Below are 17,941 nucleotides of genomic sequence, written 5' to 3'. Positions count from 1 at the left end.
GCTTATTTTGTGAACTGTTCTTGTTTTTCACCCATTTCTAGTTGGATTGTTTGGTCTTAGTTCTCAGAGTTCTTTATATATTCTAAATACTAGTCCTTTGTTGGCTTTTTTGGGTTTGCAAATATTTTCTCCAAGCCTTTAGTTTATTCTTTCATTCTCTTAACAGTATCCTTTGTAGAGTAACAGTTTAATTTTGATGGAAGTTTAGTTTACCAGTTTTCTTTTATGGATTGTGCATTTGGTATCATGTCTAAGAATTACCTAGCCCTCCTGGATCCCAAAGATTGTCTCCTAGGTTTTTTTTTTTTTTTTCCTAAAATTTTTATAGTTTTTGAGCACTTAGGTGGCTCAGTCCTGTTAAGGGATCTGCCTTTGGCTCAGGTCATGATCCCAGGGTGTTGGAATCAAGCCCCACATCGGGCTCCCTGCTCAGCAGGGGAAGTCTGCCTCTCCCTCTGCCTGCTGCTTCTCCTGCTTGTGCTCGCCCTCACACTCTCTCAAAATCTTTAAAATTTTTAGTTTTCTACTTGAAGTCTGTGGCCCATTTTGAGTTAATTTGTGTAAGATTTAGGTCAAGGGTTTATAATTTTTTTTAGCTTATAGATGTCCAGTTGTTCTAGCACCATTTGTTGAAAAGGCTTTCCTCTGTAGAATTTTCATTTACACCTTCATCCAAAATCGGGTGGGCAGATTTGTGTCTATTTCTGGGTTGTCTCCTCTGTTCTGTTGATCTGTGTCTGTCCCTCCATGAATTACCCCATTGTCTTGATTACCTGTAGCTTTATAGTAAATTTTGAAATTGGGTAGACTGGTTCTTCCCACTTTACTTTTCAAAATTGTTTCAGCTATGAGGTTTTTTTTTTTTTTTTTTTTTTAGAGGTTTATCTATTTTAGAGAACAGGGGGAGGGACAGAGAGAATTCTGAAGCAGATACCCCACTGAGCGAGCGTGGGGTCCAACATGGGGCTAGATCCCAGGACCCTGAGATCATGACCTGAGCCAAAATCAAGAGTCTGGTGCTTAACCAACTGAGCCACCCAGGTGCCCCTTAGCTATGAGTTTTTAAATCATCTTAACGATATCTACAAACAAAAAAAAAAATCTTGCGATATTAGGTAGGAGCTGCATTAAACCTGTGTATCGATTTGGGGAGAATTGACATCTTTTACTAGGTCTCATCTTCCTATCCACAAACAAGGTGTTTCTCCCATGTAAGTCCTCTTTGATTTTAATCATTAGTGTGTTGTAGTTTTTAGAAGTCCTTAAATGTTAGATTTACATCTACATGTTTTTAAAGGCAATTTTAAATTAAATTTGATTTTCATGGTGTTCAGCTAGTCATTGCATGTTTATCTTCTACCGAGGTCTTGCTGAACTCCCTTATTTTAGATATTCTTTGTAGATTCCTAAGGATTTCCTATTTAGATATGTCGTTGCATGCTCGTAGTGATACCTGGGTCCCACCCCAGAGACACTGATTTAATTAGCTTGCACATTAGGACTTTAAAAACTTGTGATAAGCAGCCAAGGGCCCAGACTCCCCACTCTATAGCTGGCCTGGCTTGCTGTCAGGCCGGTATGGTTAACAGGTTGAGCTTTGCTGCTGAGGAAGACCAGGCCCTGGGACTATGGAACTGCTCCCACTTCCCACCACCGTGGCCTAGAAGGGACAACTAAGCTGTGATGGATAGTCAACCAGTTTTAATGAACAAAAAATATTGATGTGTATAAAAAGGTGTTTTTGACTGTCACATAAGGGTCCCCATCTTCTAGATGGGGAGTCTTCTCCATGAACTTGAATTCCTGTTTCTCCTTATGGCTCCAGTGCCTGGTGAACTGTCAGCACAGTTCCCCACAGGGTAGGAGCTGTCAGTGGGAAAAGATGTGTGGCTCCTGGTGGGAGCTGTAGTCGCTTTGTCACATAGTAAGAATGGCCTTATGCTCGGCCTGAAAAGGTCACCAGTGTTAGGGTAGAAAAGAACTGCTGCAAAACGGATGTCCATCCAGGTACTTTGTACCTGAGGGAGGCTGATACCCTTCATCTTAAAGCCCATTCCTCAGCCTGTGGTTCTCCATTTAGGGCAGAGTTCCTTAAAATTCACTTCCTGCCAGTTCAGGACCCAGGCCCGCCAGCAGTATGGGTCTATGCCAATGTGACGTCAAACAGAAAAGGCAGTGGAAGGAAGGAACCTTGGTGAGGACTTGTGTGAAGCTGGGTCCTAAATGTGCCACCCCTCAAGAGAGGAGGGGAGGCAGTAGGCAGTGCTTCCCCTCCGGGGCTAAGCCACTAGCTCCTTGGTGTCCCCCTGTGTGGTGGGGTGAAGCAGAGCAGGTGCAGCTGTACGGTCCAGGCCGGGGCTCAAGCTCTAGTGCTAGGGTGACATCACCTGAGGCAAAGTAGGGTTACGGGCCGCCACCCCAAAAGCTGGGTGGGCCACAAGCAATCCCCAGCTCCCAGGCATTTCACCCCTACGAAAAGCGCCACCAGCTGGCCAACTAGAGAGCAGCAGGCAGGCTGACCGAAGCCTTGGGCCAGTGGACACAAGATTTCCCTAAAACATCAGCTCTAGCTCCAGTCTTAGGGCTTCTGAGGCAACCAGGTTGGTACTGGACTTGGGCTGCAGGGGGCCTCAAACCTGTTGACCGCCCCCACCCCCTTGCCCCTCAAAGCCAGACCCAACTCCAGAATCCCTAAGGCCAAAGCTGCCTTGAGCCACTCCACACGCTATCAGGGTTGCTGCTGATAGGAATGGAATTCCCAAAGAAATCCCCTGCCCAAGGGCCTCGGCCAACTGCAGGAACGCCTGGATGGCAGCTGCTGGCCTCATGCTGGATCACACCCCCACACACACACACCCAGGGGAAACTGGTCCAGGGGCGGGGGGCACAGTCTCCCAGACTGAGCATCAGAGACACCAAGGACATCTAGCGCCCAGCCCTGGGCAGCTCGAGGCTTAGGACTATTCAGTTTTGCTCTGTGCTGGAGTGCCACCCTCCTGCACAGTCCTCACCTGGCCCCCTTCTTGCTTCTCTGTGGTCCTGGGCTGCCTTTCCGAACCCACACCCTGGCAGGGAACAAGCCATCCCTGACACTTGGGCAGGGGCAGGGGTCTGCTTTATCCCACTGCCAGATGGCCCTGCTGTTCAGTCCTGGTGGGGTGGGCTGAGGAAGCAGCCCCCGGAGAGAGAGCTGAAGAAAGGTGAGAACCTGAGGGGTGCGGGTGATGGTGAGGGCATAAGGATGGGAGGTGAAAGGGATGGAATGGTGGTGGTGAGGTGAAGTGACCCTACAGGGTGCTGTCGTCAGGACCGGGTGCGGGGATGCCCGGCATGGGCCTGCAGTGCTTCCCGGATGCCCCGCTGCCAGTCCCGTGCCAGCTGTACCGGGGTCACCGAAGCCTGGGAACAAGGATACCAGATCAGTCCTCTCCTTCCTCCTTAGGGGCCACCCGCCCTCCTCAGACCAGGGGCCAGGGCCTCGGCCTTGCTCCTACCGCGTTCTGCACACCCAGCTTGGCTCCGTAGAGCAGCAGCACCTTCATGGCTTTGTAGTGGCCGTGCCGCACGGCCTCATGCAGAGCCGTGTCCCCTTCCTGTTGGGAAACGGGAGGTCATCCTCCTGAGCTCCCCGTCTCCAGGAGGGTCCAGTTGGCAGGTGCCTTCCCTAAGCTCAGGCTCCATCAGTCACTGTCCCCTGGCGGAGCTGACCCAAACCAAAAAGACCGAGCACCCACCTTGTCCTGGGCATCGAGGTGGGCTCCGCAGGCGATGAGATGCTCCAGGCAGTCACAGTGTCTTGTGCGCACGGCCACATGCAGCGGGGTGCTCCAGATCTGAGGGTGTGAAGGAGGGTCAGCGCCACCCCCACCTGGTGAGGCCTCATTCCAGCCCCTAGTGGCTGTGCTCTCTTTCTCCATCCCGGACACTGCTCAACCGGCTTCTCTTCAGCGTCCCCCTCACCTTGTCCCGGGCGTTGACCTGGGCTCCCTGGTTTAGCAGCTGTTTGAGGATGTCCAGGTGTCCTCCACGGCAGGCCCAGAACACAGGTGTCCTGTCCAGCTGCAGAACAAGCATCGAGGCACTGGCGTGCTGTGGTGCTGCACAGGTGCCCGCCGGGAGGATGGGCCTGCCCCACTTCTCACCAGGTCACGAGCATCCACGGCAGCCCCTGCCTCTAACAGCCTGTTCACGAGCTGGCCGTGACCCTTCAGGCAGGCCCAGTGCAGGGCGGTGCGGTGCAGCTGGGGCGGAGACGGGCGATCAGCAGGTGGGAGCACGGCCGCCCCCTCGAGGCCCTGCCCTGGGTCCAACTCCCAGAACAGGTTCCCCGAACGGAGGTGCCTGGTCCCTCATCACACCCAGGGCCACACACTCTGGGCTCAGGAGGCCCCACGGGGCTTGCACCCCATAAAAGAGGCAAGCGGTTTCCTAGGCCTGGCCTAGAACACACTGAGGATGGCTCCCCGGCAGCTCTGACACTGCAGTCTGGTTCCCCACCCTTTGCTACCTTGTCATGGGCACTGGGGTCCCCTCCGTCTGTCAGGTACTTGTCAATCAGGGCCTCCTGGTTCTCGGCAGCTGCCTTCAGGAACATCTCCAGGTCCACAGGCTCCCGCTGGGCCTGGGGCTGTGGCTGCGTAAGTCACAGGACAAGACCAAAGCACTTCCCCTAACTGTAGGCCCCTGGGCCGCCACCGCATCACCAGCCTAGCCAAGCGGCTCCCAAAGAGCCAGCCATGGACTAGCATGGGCTTATACAGACTATGGGTTCTTGACCCCGCAGCACCCCTGAGATTCACGGAATAGGCACCGGTAGTGCCCATGATGGGTTGCCATGGTGGGCCAACCCACAGAATGTGGCTGTATCCGGAAATAGGGCCACTGCGCCTGTAATTAGTTAGGATGACGTCACAGTGGAGTAAGTGGGCCCTAATCCTGAATGAAAGGGGACACATGGGGCAGCCTGGGTGGCTCAGCGGTTTAGCGCCACCTTCGGTCCAGGGCCTGGTCCTGTGGACTCAGGATCGAGTCCCACATCGGGCTCCCTGCATGGAGCCTGCTTCTCCCTCTGCCTGTGTCTGTCTCTCATGAATAAATAAATAAATAAATAAATAAATAAATAAATAAATAAATAAGAAAGAAGAAAGAAAGGAAGAAAAGAAAGAAAGAAAGGAAAGGAAAGAAAGGAAGAGGACATGTGGACACAGCACGCCTGCAGGGAGAGTGCCACAGAAATCCAAGATCAGGGTGAGGGCGCCACAAGCTAAGGAGCACCTAAGCTAGAAGAGGGCAGGCCTAGGCGCTCCCGCACAGCACAGCCCTCAGAAGGAACAGACGCTGCCAGTACTCGGGGCTCAGACTTCCGGCCCCCAGAAATGGGAGCGTACATTCCTGTTGTTGAGCCATGGGCTGTGGGGTCCCCAGTAAACAAATACGAGGGCTGTGGGGCCTCCTGAGTGGAGTCTGTGCAGCTCAGCAGCCCAAGCCCACCTGCGGGGCCAGCCAAGAAGTGCTTCCCCCAGCAACTCCAGCCCCCCACTTCTCACTCACCTTAGCCATGGACTCAGGTGCCCTGGGGGGGACTCTCCGTTTCAGTCGCTTTTCTCTGCGTCTTTGAACCAAGTTCTCCAAGTCAGCCAGGGTCTCCAGATTCAGTCTGGAGCTATTAAACCTCTCAACCTGGGGCACAGACCAGGCCACACCAGCCGTCAGCCACGGGCCTTGCCCTCGGGGGGACCCCAGCTGCCTGAGGTCCCCGCTGCTCAGAGCCTGCCCGCTCAGGCTTGGCACCCGCCACCCCCAGCCCCACTCACTTTTTTTTTTTTAATTTTTTTTAAATTTTTATTTATTTATGATAGTCACAGAGAGAGAGAGAGAGGGCAGAGACACAGGCGGAGGGAGAAGCAGAATCCATGCACCGGGAGCCCGACGTGGGATTCGATCCCGGGTCTCCAGGATCGCGCCCTGGACCAAAGGCAGGCGCCAAACCGTTGCGCCACCCAGGGATCCCACACTCACTTTCTTCTTCTTCTCTTCTTCCAGTTTCCACCGCTCCCGGGCCACAGCCTCTTGGGCTCCCAGCCTCCAGGCCCTGGGCCCGCCTCCAGGATCAGGAGCTCCCCGTCCACATCCCAACACTTTCCTTTCAACTCTGTCTCCACACACCTGTAGGAACGGGACATGGAGAAACTCCGAAAAATGAGGAATCCTTAGAAAACACAGCTGTGCAGTATAGGATCCCTCCTGACAGAGATTAGTGTAGTGGAGCTCACAGTGGCCTGACCCTTCTCGAAGCTTCCTGGCATTCTGCTGGCACGCTCCCTGATGCCTGTGGCTCTTGGCTCTCACCCCCCAGAGTGTTGCCCAGGGCTTAGGAGGATAACCGCCGCCTACCTTGTCCTGTCAGCAGGACACAGGGTCGGGGCCATGACACCACATCTATTTATACTGCTGGGCTTGTGTCCAGGTATGCTCAGGACAGGTGACACCTCAGCTTCCCTACTGGGCTGTCATCCTTACATTCCTATCAGATCACGCCATACTGCCACCTGACCCCAAGCTCAGAGGGACAGAGATGCCTCCTGGGTAAAAGTCTGAATTCCTAGGTTCAAATCTTGGCTCTTGTGAAGCTCTTTTTCTTCACCACTAGGATGGGGTAAAACTAGCACACAGCTCACTCAAGGGGCTGAGGAGGAAACCGGGGCAGAACCCAGCACACAATGATCTGTTCTTCCTCCCTGACCGCCAGGGGCTCAGGGGCTGGGGAGCACTGAGAAGTATACGGGGGGATGACAGGATGGCAGGGCTCGGGCGTCTAGCCCCGGAGAACGAACTACATTCTCTTCTAAAGCAAATGCTGGCCCTGTAACCAGCTCCCGGAGAGGCTGTCCCGGGCCGGGTTAGCGGAGGCGCCGGCCCACAGTGGGGCTCCCGTGCCCCCCTGCACCCAAACTGCCACCCCAAGTCTCACTGGTAGGCCGTTTCTCTCACTGCCCGGAACTCCAGAGCACCCTCCTTCCTGCCCCCTGACCAAGGCAGCCAGGCCCTCCGCACCGTTTCCAGAGCATCGGCTGTCACAGTAGCTGAGCCCACGCACCCCACGGCTACATCTGTGTCCTCTGCGGTAGCTGCCATCTCCTGTTCCTCTTGCCATCACAGTCCCCAGCAAGACTCACTAACTCAAGGGTTGTCAGCTGACACCGTCACTCGATGTCTTCCCATTGCTCCCCTCTCACTGCCTCACGGAGCTGGATGGACACCCCGGAAAACCACCACACGTTTCTGCCCCTAAACTAATCCTCCAGCCACAGATAGCAGCTGCCTGCCCCCCTCTAGCTGGACCTCCTCCTGCTGAGTCAGCCTGGGGACACCTAGACAGTGACCTGCCTCCCACCCTCCGCCCCACGTCCTTACCAACTGCTGGATGCTGATGGTGTCCATGGTCCCCCTGCTCTCCACGCCCCAGTCAGAGGAGCTGAGCTGCTCAGCTCTTTTATAGGAGAGCTGCGTCCTGGGGGAGGGCAGGCCAGATAGCTCAGTGGTTCTGTAACGCTCACCAAAATACCAGCGTGGGCGTGCAGCCCGCTGAACACAGCAGGAGCTGCTCTGGGCTGAGTCAGGTGCATCCTCAGACACCCACTCTCCTGCACCTGTGCCATCCCTTACACCTGCTCAGGGGTAATCCAACCAATAGACATGTGGCCAGCGGTGCCTGGGCCACTAGAAAAAAAGAGTTGAGTGTGAGCCTCCATGTTGCCACAGGTCCAGCTGCCTGAGACCCTGAAAGACCCAGCCAGCCTGTCCTAAGCCAAAGGAGGCCAGAATCGTAGAGACGACCTCGGGAAGGACAGACCCAAGAGGCTGACCACCGCGTCAGGGATCTGCAAGGCACCTACAGGAGGAAACCAGGCTTCAATCGACTTCCCCACTCCCAGTTTCAAGGCTGCCATCCTTTCTTTTACTAGTTTCCTTTCCCAGGTATCCACCCCCCCCCAATCCCAGCTTCTCCCTTGCCACTCCGAGAGCCAGTGCATTACTGCACGTGACAGCCAGGAACTGAGCGCAGCCTGTCATTGGCACCTCCTACCTCTTGAAAAACATTCCACACTCCACATATCCAGATCCCCTACCCGATGCTCTGCTGGGCTGGGAGCATGCCTTTCCACGGGGGAGCTAGCCTGAGATCCACTCCAAGTATGGAATGTTAGCCATTAATCTAGTCACAGAGCAACCTGTCTCAAGTCACCAAACTTCCTAATTTAAGATGCCCAGCATGCCCTTCACCCAGCTGTGCCTTGAATTCTGACTTGACCTTTGAAAGGAAATCTGATAGTAAATCAGGCTCCAGAATTGGAGCTGCATGAACAGGGATGACCAGAACAAGAGGGAGGGAGAACTACAGGTCAAGGACAGCCCAAGGCCCCAAAGAGCTGAGAATGATGGCTCACAGCTGGCTTCTCAGTAAATGTGTCCAAGTTTTGAGATTCCGGACCCAGAGCTTTTTAAAGAAATCCAGTCCTTATGTGTTAGGGGTTTTTGTCAAAGTTAATTTCTTGCCTTTGGTTATGAAGAGGGAAAGCTGCCTAGACTAGAGTGAAGGGAAGTAAGACAAGACAGACTTTAACTCTGGTCCACCGTCTGCCACTGACTCTAGAACTCCTCTCCCTCAACATTCGAGGATAAGGCATTTTGCATCAATAGAAATTCTCACCAGAAAACTAGCTTCTTCCATGTGAAATTGGTATTAATTCTTACAGAAAGATTACTGGCAGTAAAAAACCCAAACAACAAAGCTCACAACGCACTTGACAAACCACTCTCGCCACAGCAGAAGAGAGGACACTGCGACACCACAGATACCAGCGTAATACATATCCTTCCCACGTTTTCCCTGTATTGTGTATGCACACATGTGTTTCTAGACATGTTGTAAGAGGCATCATACTGGGATCCCAAATCAGTGCGCTTTCCATGTTAGCCTGCACTGCATGCCAATGACACGTGTACCAGAATTTCATCATTTCCCTAGCCAGGAGCATTTAGCTTATCTCCTTTCTTCCTATATTTTTTACATTACTGCACATGCTCCAATGCACAACTCTGTAGATGTCTCTGTAAGTAAATATATTTTTATATGTGGATATTTCTTTTTTTATTTTATTTTTTTTAAAGATTTTATTTATTTATTCATAGACACAGAGAAAGAAAGGCAGAGACACAGACAGAGGGAGAAGCAGGCTCCATGCAGGGAGCCCGATGTGGGACTCGATCCCGGGTCTCCAGGATCACACCCCAGGCTGCAGGCAGCGCCAAACCGCTGCGCCACCAGGGCTGCCCATGGATATTTCTCTAGGTAGCTACAAAGAAATAAAATTACTGGCCCTGCTCATTTAAATTTTAATATTGTCAAACTCCTGTCTATGATGGATTATCAATTTCCATGAACAGATACTAACAAAGTGATGTTAAGAAATAAAGAAAAAAATATATATATAAAAGATTAATATCCATAATACAGAACTCCTACAAATCAATAAAAGGAAAAAAAATCTTTAGGCAACAGGTATGAATAGGAAGTTTACAGAAGACGGTCAACATCACTGGTGGTCAACATCACTGGTAATTAGCAACACAAAATAAAACAATAGCACTTGTTAATCTATCAGATTATTAAAATGAATAAAATTTGAAAAAGTGGATGCTCTAACACAGTTTGCAACGTGCCCGGCACACTCTGGTGCTCTCGGTATATTCACTCATTTAACAAGGCCTCTGAGGCAGGCCCTCACTCACAGATGAGGAAGCAGGGACAGATGGGCCAAGTGATCTTTCTCAAAGGCGCTGAGCTAGAAAGCAGCTTTGTGACATATATTCCATAGCTTCTTCTAATACTTATGTAGTTGTTTTTATACTTAGTTCTTTAATCTACTTGAAATTTATTTTTGTGCATGGATGAGGTAAGGATACAACTTTATTTTTTCCAAACGGATAGATGTTTCCACATGAACTAATTTAGAATGTGATCATCTGTCCAGGCTTAAGCATTTGCAGCTCCGCCGCATCTACTCCCCTCGCTTCCACAGCAGCCAGGACAGGGCTCTTCGGGCCTCAGTTTCCCACCCCAGCACGGATGCTGACCAAGGCAGGGCCGGGAGGGCTAGTCTGTGTACTCTGGCACGGCAGTCTGAGACAGAAAGGTGGCAGCTCAGCTGGCCAGCAGGTCCCACAGGTCACTGTTGCAGGGCAGCAGGTCACATGCTAGTCGTGCCTTCCGATCCCGGACAGCCTTCAGGGCCGGGCTGTGTGCCAGCAGCAGGGAGCAAATGTCCACATGACCCTTCTCGGCAGCCTGCGGAGAAAGATGCCTGGATCAAGCCATATCCCCACTGGGCCCTGCCCTTTCTTGTTCCACCTCCGGGCATCTCTTGGTCCTAAAAATGATCTTATGGAAAGGGGAGATGCCAGCTCCTGAGCAGACTTCCCCTAACTGCTACCAAAACCCAATGACTTGCATCAGATTGGTAGAATTCCCTAGTGCTATTCTGGCAGTTAGCTTGAGTTTTTCTTTCTTTTTTTCCTGCTCAGTAGCCATCCTTCTCTGCCCAGGCCTGCACATTAAAAATAAATAAAGATGCCTGGCTGGCTCAGTTGATGGAACACACGAATCATGGTCTTGGTGTTCTGTGAGCCCCATGTTGGGTGTAGACATTACTTAAAAATAAAATTTTTAAACAAACAAAAACAAATATAGAACCTTGGATCTCTAAGTTTCTTTTACAAATGTTCAGTCTTCCATCAGCTGGGCACTGTAGGCACAAGATAAACCAGACATGGCCTCTGCCCTCTGCGAACGTTCAGATGAGCAGAGAAAAATGGGTCCAGCTTCCCAGCTTTCTCCTCTTCCTTTGAAATAGATGATCCCAACCTGGATATCAATTTTTAATCTACCTCCTCCAAAAAAGAGAGTTAAGGTGATTTACACAGATTAGCTTATTTAACTTTCATAATAAGTTGAGGTAGGAACTATCATCATTCTCATTTTACAGATGAAGAAACTGAGGCTCATACAAGTTAAGTGACTTGTCCAATGTCACAGAGCTGGCATGGTAGCCTGGGGATCCTAAACCAGGTCTGTCTGATTGCCAAGTCTCAACTCTTAACAACTGTGTTATACCACTCTATTCCCTATTTCTCCCAACAATCAGGCTGATGCACCATGGGGGCTTTTGAAAGGTGTCAAAATGAATATCAGTAGCAAACATCATCTCAAATATGAATCCAGGTCTTTATTTAGCAGGTCTTTTTGTTTTGTTTTTCAAGATTTTATTTATTTATTTGAGAGAGATCAAGCACAAGCGAGGGGAGCTGCAGGCAGAGGGAGAGGGAGAAGCAGACTCCCTGCAGGGAGTCTCATGCAGGGCTTGATCCCAGTACCCTGGGATCATGACCTAAGCAAAAGGCAGACGCTTAACCGACTGAGCCACCCAGGTACCCCAGCAATAAAGTATTTTTAAATTAAAGTACATAATTTTTTTTGACATAATGCTAGTGTACACTAAATAGACTATACTATAGTATAAATATAACTTTTACAGGCACTGGGAAGCCAAGACTCCTCTGACTTGCTCTATTATGATGGTCTGCATATCTCTGAGGTATGCCTATGCCTCATATAAGAGGTATTACAAAGTTTTAAAAACCATAATAAAATCTGCTACATATTTAACCTACTAGTATCTCTACCGAAGTGTTACCCCCACAGACATCATACATTAAAAAATAGTAACATGTATTATTCAACACTCAGATGTTTCAAAATATGAAAATATCCTCACAGACATAACTCTTCAAGGCTGCTGTAAACCAAAGCAAGCACCTTCCTGTCCTACCAGGTTTCTGGAGTCCGGGTTGTTTGCTGTGGATCTGCTACCCTTAGGTGTCTCTCTTACTGGCTGGGGTGATGGACTAGAACATTGGCTCCTAAAAGCTTTCTTCCTGAAGAAAGGCTCATCAGTGTGTCTTGTCTTCTACTGGCTGAGAACTCGCCACACAATATGCTAGAGGGAGCAGAAGGTAGTCCGGGACTGCAAAGCCCTGAGAGACAGGTCTCTAATATGAAAGAGTGAGCACAAATTTTTGATGGACAGCAGAAAGTGTCTGCCACAGGTTTTCATGGTAAGTCATGTAGTCAACTGCTTAAATTTTATTTTAAAATTCACAGAGAATACATTTACACACGTACACCAAAAATATGCACAAACCACTTCTTCATAATGCTAAGCAATCAGTAAAATTGATGCCTTTAGAAGCAGCGTGCCCTGGAAGACTGAGGGACCAGGTGTCAGGGTGGAAGGGAAACATTTTCATGCTGCACTGTTTTGTACTCCTTGAACTCTTTATCATGTGTAGGTATCTCCATTCAGAACAAAATTAACTGAGCGATCACCCTGGCTACTGGGTGGAGAGTGGGCTACACGAGTAGGCAAGAGCAAGTGCGAGTGTCAGAAAACTAACCTCATGGAAACAGCATTCATGACATATCATGAAAGCAAAGAAAAAAATTGTAATTTACATGCATAGGGAAAATGCTGGCAGGTTATACATTAATCCTAAAGCGATGACTGGTAAGCACTGGCATTACAAGTGCTCTTCTGCTTTCTTCATATTTTCTACAAGTGAACATGTTCTAACTTCTATCTGACAAAAACCCAGTTTTTGAAGGGGGTAAGGAGGCATACCTTATGCAGACTGGTCATGCCATCATCATCCACCAACCTGGGGTTGGACCCATGAGACAGCAGGAGCCGTGCGATTTCGGTGTGCCCACAGTAGCTGGCCCGGTGTAGAGCAGTGGCGCCCCCATGGGTTTGGGCATTACACTTAGCCCCGCTTTCCAACAGGAACTGGCATACGGCATAGTGCCCGTTGCGGCTGGCATAGTGCTGCAGGGAACAGAGACAGAGGTCAGACTGTAGAGCCCAGCCGGCAACAAGGGTGGTGGGTGGGTGGGAGCATGGACTACGGAGCGAGAGGATGGGAACCATCTCAGCGGCTGTCTCCAGGAGCTGTGTGATCAAGACGAGCTTCTTCATTTCTAGCATCAGTTAATAGCAGGAAAATGGGGATAATAATCATTCCTACCTCACAGGACTGTTAGGTAAATGAAATTAAATAACTGATGTAAAGCACTAACATTAAGAAAAAAAAATGAGGTTCACACAATGTTTAAAAGTGAAAACCTGGGCAGCCCCAGTGGCGCAGTGGTTTAAAGCCGCCTGCAGCTCAGGGCGTGATCCTGGAGACCCGGGATCGAGTCCCACGTCGGGCTCCCTGCATGGAGCCTACTTCTCCCTCTGCCTCTGCCTCTCTCTGTCTCTGTGTGTGTGTGTGTGTGTGTGTGTGTGTGTGTCTCAATAAATAAATAAAATCTTTGAAAAAAAAATAAAAGTGAAAACCTGCTGGGAGAGAAGAAAGGGTGAGAGTAAAGGCAACATCACACCCTCGGCCACAGAGAGCAGGCATTCCTGGGAAAGCTTCTCCCTCCCCCGACCCCATGTTCCTCCCCAGCTCACCAGAGCAGTGTAGCCAGCTGAGTCAGGCTGGCTAGGGTCTGTTGACTTCTGGATGAAATACTTCACTCGGCCTAGGTCTCCATTCAGGGCTGCTGACCAGATTCCTGTGGAAAGACAACCAAAGTGCTGGATAATGCTGAATGACTGGAAGACTTTTAGGGATTCCTTTACCTCTGCACCTCCATTTCCTCATTTATAAAATGGGGGATTTATTCATTCGAAAAATATTAACTGAGAGGTGCCTGGGTGGCTCAGTCTATTGAGCACCTGACTCTCAGTTTGGGCTCAGGTGATGATCACAGGGTCTGGGATCAAGCCCCGCATCCGTGACAGGCCCTCCACCAGCACCTAGAGGGGTGTCAGCTTGAGATTTTCTCATTCCTTCTGCCCCTCCTCCCACTTGAGCTCTAAATAAACAAACAAAAAAATTTAACTGAAATCTCTCCTGTGCCAAGGACTATCTTAGGAGCTGGGGATATAGCTGTAAACAAGACAGACAAGGGGCTTTCTCTAATCAGGACAGTAGGGCTGGGCAGACACAAATCTCTTCTTTCCACTTCAAACATATAAAAGTTAAATAATGTCTAAAATGTCTGAATATATAGGCAAATTCAAAAGCAAGAAAAGGACATTGCCAGTTGCCAGAAGAAAGTGAAGAAAAATTTAAGGAAATGAGAAAACACAACATTTCAATAGGCGTGAGAAGACAGCAAAGGCAGAAGAAATCTAAAAAAATCAAATACCATGACTCATGCAACTTGGAGATGTGGAAATTTATATTTTTGTATTTTTCCCATCATGTAAATTTTATTAACTGTATTATATTCTTTCCAACTTTATAGAGAAGTAGTTGACATATATCACTGTATAAGGGGACCTATGTTTATTTATACCCTTGGGGAGCAAAACTCTCAAGCTAAAGATCTGTCATAAAAACAGATCCAGACAAGTGAATGCTCTAAGGGCTGTGCAAAGGGAACTTTAAAAAATGTCCTATAAGGATATCTCCACCAGACAACAAAGGTATGTAGATAATCTCTAACGAGAGAAGACACCCACCCCACCACCTACCCTGTGAGCTCAAAAATTAAAAGCTGCAAAACAAGAAGCAATCCACCACCATGTGACAGTCAGCAAATACAACAAATGGAAAAAAAAATGCATGCTTCAAAAATGAGCCATAAGAGCACAATCTAAAACACTTTTAATGTGTTCACAGAGATGAAAGGATACAATCTACAAATCAACAGAACCTTAGGGAGGAAAAAAAAGAACAAGGAGATCTGAAACAAAAGTTAGGGACACCTGCCTGGCTCAGCAAGTAGAGCATGTGAGTCTTGATCTCAGAGTCATGAGTTTGAGCCCCATGCTGGGTGTAGAGATTACTTAAAAAAAAAAAAAAAAAAAGTCAGTAAATTAAAAAATAGGATCACTGAAATAAAACAACAACAACAGATGGTTGGACAGTACTGCAGACCTAGCTGGAGAGAGAACTAGTGATTTGGAAATCACCCAGAATGCAAAATGGTAAAGAGAAATACTTGTTAAAGAGAGGTAAGGAAAGGTGGAAGGCAAAATGTATCAACAGAAGTTTCAGAGAGAGGGGATCCCTTCACGGCTCAGTGGTTTGGTGCCTGCCTTTGGTCCAGGGCACGATCCTGGAGTCCCGGAATCAAGCCCTGCGTCGGGCTGCCGGCATGGAGCCTGCTTCTCCCTCCTCCTGTGTCTCTGCCTCTCTCTCTCTCTCTCTCTCTCTCATTTTTTTTTTTTAATTTTTATTTATTTTTGATAGTCACACACAGAGAGAGAGGCAGAGACACAGGCAGAGGGAGAAGCAGGCTCCATGCGCTTGGAGCCTGATGTGGGATTTGATCCTGGGTCTCCAGGATCGCGCCCTGGGCCAAAGGCAGGCGCCAAACCGCTGCGCCACCCAGGGATCCCTCTCTCTCTCATTTATAAATAAATAAATCTTTAAAAAAAAGTTTCAGAGAGAGAAAGAGAAATTGGATGGAATGGGAGAGAAGAACTGTCTGAAGAGATAATGTCTAAGATTTATTCTGAAGACAACCATGAATTCTCAGATGAAAACCACATTTAATCCCAAAGAGAATTAATCAAAACAAATCTACCATGGTAAAATGACCAAACATCAGGAATAAAGAGAACATTTAAGTTACCAAAAAGAAAAGATCATGAGCCACTAAAGAATCATAATCAGATTATCAGGATTTTTAAAAAATGTTTACTTATTTTTCTTAGTAATCTCTATGTCCAATGTGGGGTTGAATTTACAACCCCAGGACCAAGAGTTGCATGCACTTCCAACTGAGCCATCCAGGTGCTCCTAAATTTTTTAAAACATTTTTTTTTAGTAATTTCTATACCCAATGTGGGGCTCAAACTAATGACCTTGAAACCAAGAGTCATTTGTTCTCCTGACTGAGCCACCCAGACACCCCCAGTAGAATTATTAACAGTAGTAGCAGAAAAAGAAGATAAATAATATTTCCAAAGGTTTGAGAAGGAAAAAGTAATTGTCAGTTTAGAATTTTACACCCTACTAAGTTACCAGTTAGGAGAGAGACAGAGACAGAGAGCTGGAGAATCATAGTCACTGAAAAAAACTTTTAAAGGATATACTTTGGGAAAAGGGAAAATGAACCCACAGAGGAGATATGAGGAAAAAAAAAGATCCACATGATAAGGATCTTTCCCATGTGTGGGAAATAATAAATGAATAAGCAAACAAAGTAATATCAGGTGGTAAAAACTGCTTTGATGAAAGATAATATATCAGAGTAAGGGAGGGGAAGTAATATATCAGAGAAACCTTACTCCTTTGGACAGGGGTAAGGTTTCTTTCTCAAGAGCAGTACGACTGGCATTTTAGGCCAGTTAATTCTTTGGTAGGAGGAACTGTCCTGTGCATTGTAGGATATAGACCAGCATTCCCGGTCTCTACCTTCTAGATGACTGTAGCACCCTCCCAGCCAAAATAACCTGAAATTGTTGGGGCACCTGGGTAGTTCAGTGGCTGAGCGCTCCCTTTGGCTCGTGGTGATCCTGGGGTCCTAGGATCAAATCTTGTGTCAGGCTCCCCACAGGGAGCCTGCTTCTCCCTCTGCCTCTCTCTCTCTACGTCTATCACGAATAAATAAATAAATCTTAAAAAAAAAAAAGGATGAGAAACAAAGTGGAGGCAGGGAAGTAGAACAGGCAGGGATTGGATCACACAGTTTTGTAGGCCATGAAGGGAATTTGAATTGATTCTAAAAGCAATAAAATTATCTGATTTAATACTTTCAAAAGGTTTACTCTGGCTTCTGTGTAACGTAGAAAACACGGCTGGAGGGCAGGAGCGGAAGCAGGAAGGCCCAAGAGGGAACTGCTCCAGTAGCCCAGAGGGTGGCGCCATGGAGGGCGGCGCGCAGGTGCACAGCTACCTCGCGGTAGATTAAACCCGAACGCACGTAAAGCGGCAGCATCTACCCAACAGCTGATGAGTTATTACGGCCTAAGCGGCCTCCGCACCGACAGGGGACACGCTGCTTCCCGAGGAGAGGACTTGGTACCACCTCCTTCCATGGAGTATGGGGTAAAGGGGTTCCGTCTCTGGGCCCCAAAGGTAGAGACGCCACCTGCGCCGAGGCCCACGTGAGCCACACGTAAACCGGGCGCCGGACCCCGGGGCTCACACGGGCGGTCAGGGCGTCGGCTCCCTTCGCCGCGCAGCCCCCCTGCCGCTCCACGGCCTCGGCGTGGCTGCGACCCCCGACCCCCGGCCCCCGACCCCCGCACACACCCCCGGGCCGGCCCGAGTCTCCCGGCGGCGCCCCGGCCGAGGAACCGGGCCCCGCCCCACCACTTGGGAAAGTTGCCGAACCCAGGGCCCCCGTTTCGCAACCCGCGCGCGAATCGAAGTTTCTAGCGGCCGAGCTCGTGCCGGGTCCCGCGCGGGATGTCCGCGACCAGGGGGCTGGGAGCCCACCGCCCGCCCGCGCCCCCACCAGGCGCGCGGCGGCCCCGCTGCTCTGCCCTCCCTGGTCCCACGATCTGGAGACAGCCGGCGTCTCACCCCTGTCGAAGTCCATCTCGTCCAGCGTCTGCTGCACGCCGGACGCCGCACCCGGCCAGGAGCAGCAGGGCCCGTCCGCGCAGGGCTGCGGCGACGCCATGTCGGCCCGGGAGCTCGCTCCGCCCGGGCTGTTGTGCGCACGCGCGGCCGGGGCGGGGGCGGGGCGGGGCGGGGGCGGAGCCGGGGGCGGGGCTTGGCTGCGCTGCGCTCCCGGGCGGCCGCGCGAGGGCGTCCCAGGCTAAGCGCAGTGCCGAGGGCCCAGAGCGCGGGCGGATGGCGCCCGGGCCCCCGCCAG

General features: G+C 50.0%; 2 protein-coding genes across 3 annotated transcripts; both read right to left on the bottom strand.

The window, feature by feature from the left end:
• Window positions 1–1,686: 1,686 nt before the first annotated feature.
• ANKRD23 (ankyrin repeat domain 23) lies at window positions 1,687–7,563 on the bottom strand. Of its 2 annotated transcripts, XM_041757177.1 has the most exons (9): window positions 7,414–7,562; window positions 6,019–6,165; window positions 5,551–5,679; window positions 4,508–4,633; window positions 4,143–4,241; window positions 3,961–4,059; window positions 3,735–3,833; window positions 3,495–3,593; window positions 1,687–3,399 (listed from the first exon to the last, which is right to left on the bottom strand). In XM_041757177.1, the coding sequence occupies exons 1-9, from the start codon at window positions 7,438–7,440 to the stop codon at window positions 3,304–3,306; spliced, it is 921 nt and encodes a 306-aa protein (XP_041613111.1). In that variant the 5' UTR covers window positions 7,441–7,562; the 3' UTR covers window positions 1,687–3,303. The 2 variants fall into 2 exon arrangements, with proteins under 2 accessions (XP_041613111.1, XP_041613112.1); XM_041757178.1 differs by lacking the exon at window positions 4,508–4,633 and having other exon boundaries at window positions 7,414–7,563.
• A 1,817-nt stretch (window positions 7,564–9,380) lies between these two features.
• On the bottom strand, window positions 9,381–17,792 carry ANKRD39 (ankyrin repeat domain 39). Its single transcript, XM_041757526.1, has 4 exons — window positions 17,647–17,792; window positions 13,572–13,675; window positions 12,738–12,941; window positions 9,381–10,348 (listed from the first exon to the last, which is right to left on the bottom strand). Exons 1-4 carry the CDS (start codon window positions 17,744–17,746, stop codon window positions 10,205–10,207), a joined length of 552 nt encoding a protein of 183 aa, XP_041613460.1. The 5' UTR covers window positions 17,747–17,792; the 3' UTR covers window positions 9,381–10,204.
• Window positions 17,793–17,941: the final 149 nt, after the last annotated feature.

Source organism: Vulpes lagopus, chromosome 5 (genome assembly GCF_018345385.1).
Source record: "Vulpes lagopus strain Blue_001 chromosome 5, ASM1834538v1, whole genome shotgun sequence".
Lineage (NCBI taxonomy): Eukaryota > Metazoa > Chordata > Mammalia > Carnivora > Canidae > Vulpes > Vulpes lagopus.
This window is presented reverse-complemented; position numbering and strand designations above follow the sequence as displayed.

Coding starts and splice junctions, on each gene's coding strand:
- ANKRD39 (XM_041757526.1), bottom strand. CDS start 17,746: ATGGCGTCGCCGCAGCCCTGCGCGGACGGGCCCTGCTGCTCCTGGCCG. Junction 12,942..13,571: donor CAGCTGGCTACACTGCTCTG/GTGAGCTGGGGA, acceptor TGTTCCCTGCAG/CACTATGCCAGCCGCAACGG. Junction 10,349..12,737: donor GCATGACCAGTCTGCATAAG/GTATGCCTCCTT, acceptor CTTTCTCCGCAG/GCTGCCGAGAAGGGTCATGT.
- ANKRD23 (XM_041757177.1), bottom strand. CDS start 7,440: ATGGACACCATCAGCATCCAGCAGTTG. Junction 5,680..6,018: donor AAGAAGAGAAGAAGAAGAAA/GTGAGTGTGGGA, acceptor TCTGTGCCCCAG/GTTGAGAGGTTTAATAGCTC. Junction 4,060..4,142: donor CCGTGGATGCTCGTGACCTG/GTGAGAAGTGGG, acceptor CTTGTTCTGCAG/CTGGACAGGACACCTGTGTT.